The 1,946-nt window shown below is 48.3% G+C and overlaps 1 protein-coding gene across 1 annotated transcript; it reads right to left on the reverse strand.

The window, feature by feature from the left end:
• Window positions 1-231: 231 nt before the first annotated feature.
• Window positions 232-1,687, reverse strand: Triagg1_7681 (uncharacterized protein; the record flags this gene model as incomplete). The annotated part of the gene is made up of 3 exons (XM_062902443.1): window positions 232-963; window positions 1,014-1,577; window positions 1,622-1,687. The coding sequence occupies 3 exons, from the start codon at window positions 1,685-1,687 to the stop codon at window positions 232-234; spliced, it is 1,362 nt and encodes a 453-aa protein (XP_062753267.1).
• Window positions 1,688-1,946: the final 259 nt, after the last annotated feature.

A 1,946-nucleotide genomic window follows, 5' to 3' on the forward strand; every position in this document is an offset into this window, starting at 1 on the left:
TTTCTTTATCTATTCATGACGAGTTGTTGTTCTTGCGGGGCTTGCAGAGCGCTATTTCCGAACAGAAGTAGCAACCAGGTATAAAAGAAAACATCCTTAATATCAAACATCCAATGCAAAATACACAAATCGACGTACTCAAAGAAGTATACTTTAATAATGCTTCCCGAAGGGTTCAAATACAGTAAGTTATGCTTATTCTACCTTCGTTGTGCCCAATGTGTAGTTAGGCTAAAGAAACTTTTCTCGTCCTGTGAGGGCATAGGCTGTATTGAGCACAAAGTTTTCCAATGCCGAATCGCTTCGTGGCAATCTTTTCTTAAATTTATCAGATTGGCGAATAAAATTTCGTAAATAGGCTCTCTCAATCTCATCGACTCCTTCATAAGCCATAAACAATGGTGGTTGAGTCGAAATGGCAGGCAGCGTACCCAATGTACCAATGTATGCCACGCACATGCAGATGTCCCGACACAATGTAGTGTGCTCATGGTCTAAGAGAGTGACTTGTTCATCTAGAATACTGGCCAACTCGCGTAGAATTCGGTTCAGGACAATGGAGAGCATTTTATATGTTATCCAACACTGTGCGGACCCCATGTTCCCAGAATGATACTTCATGCCTAACGGAGATTCGTTGTCTGGCAATTCAATAATGTTACCTAATCTGCGCACCTTTTCGACTATGCGCTCACCCAAAACCTTGAGCTCGGGAATGATGTTCAAAACTCGTACACGGAGAGATGCAGCGCTCTTCCTCTTTGAAATTGTGTTGGGGTTGTTGTGTACAAACCTAAGTTGATGCACTAGCGATGGCCAGTAACTACCATGCAGGTCCAGAGCATACGCATCTAGACGTTCACCAGGAATATCCATAGAGTTTCTCAGGGCCTCATCCATCTTTTCTTTCCACTGTGGCGTAAGATAAAACACTTGCTTTCCTTCGACAAGCGAGAGTGCCAACTAGACAAAGTCAGTCCCGTATTTGTCAATGCCCATGCACAGTTACCTACCAGTGATCCCAGATTGTCAAAGGCCAAACAGGTATCCAACTCATCACTGAGTCTCGGAGGCCCTCTCTGGAGCATCAACCCGTACATCCCTTGTCCATGCAATGCTCTATGGCGGGGTCGACTCGCGTCGAATAGAATCTCGACTCGTTCCAAAATGGTGACTGCGGCTAGCGTCTCAGTGCTAAGCTGCTGGTGTTCATCGTTGAGAGCAATTTGTAGGCTGCGCAGCGCCTTGCCATAGGCATCAGGATTAACTAATTGCTCCACTGGTAGAGCCCGTCGAAAATTGGTCCAAGTAGAACAGAGCAGGGCAACGCAGTCACGCAGCGCAGAGCTTGCTCCTACACGAGCGGGCACAAATTTGATGTGGCCCGCAGTTAGCAAGAATGTATTGTCCGGACTATTTTCGAGATGCCTGATGAGAGTGGCAGCCAGACGATCTGCCACAGTTGTGGGATTGGGTCGTGGCTCCTGTGGTAGACGCAGCACGCTGTAGCTCGCCCCGCCGGGTATATCTCGAGACTTGATGGCGACAATGGCGTGAGATGGAGCGCTAGACGGCACCTGTAGGTTTGTAGATGTGACTGGCACCACACAATCCGCTCTACTAGCGGTGGTATAGATGCCGTTGTAGACAAACTTGGCATCAGTCGGCGGTCCGGAGCAGACGGCATCGACGTGATAGCATGGTGTGCAAGTTGGCCAATTTTGGTCACACTACGAACAGTATGAGTAAGCACGTCTCAAGGCCATGAGCTTAATGCAAGATATCAGACCTTGATTTTACGGCGCTTGCAACGCTGACACCGTTTGGATGTGGGAATGCCTGGCATGACAGCGCATTCTGCCGGGTGTGAGCAAATAGGTCCCAAGTTGCGCGGCCCCTGTTGACCTGTTAAAGTGTGCTACCGCTGCGTTGCTTTGGGTGGAATG

Source organism: Trichoderma aggressivum, assembly GCF_033847375.1.
Source record: "Trichoderma aggressivum f. europaeum strain CBS 100526 chromosome Unknown scaffold_035, whole genome shotgun sequence".
Taxonomy (NCBI): domain Eukaryota; kingdom Fungi; phylum Ascomycota; class Sordariomycetes; order Hypocreales; family Hypocreaceae; genus Trichoderma; species Trichoderma aggressivum.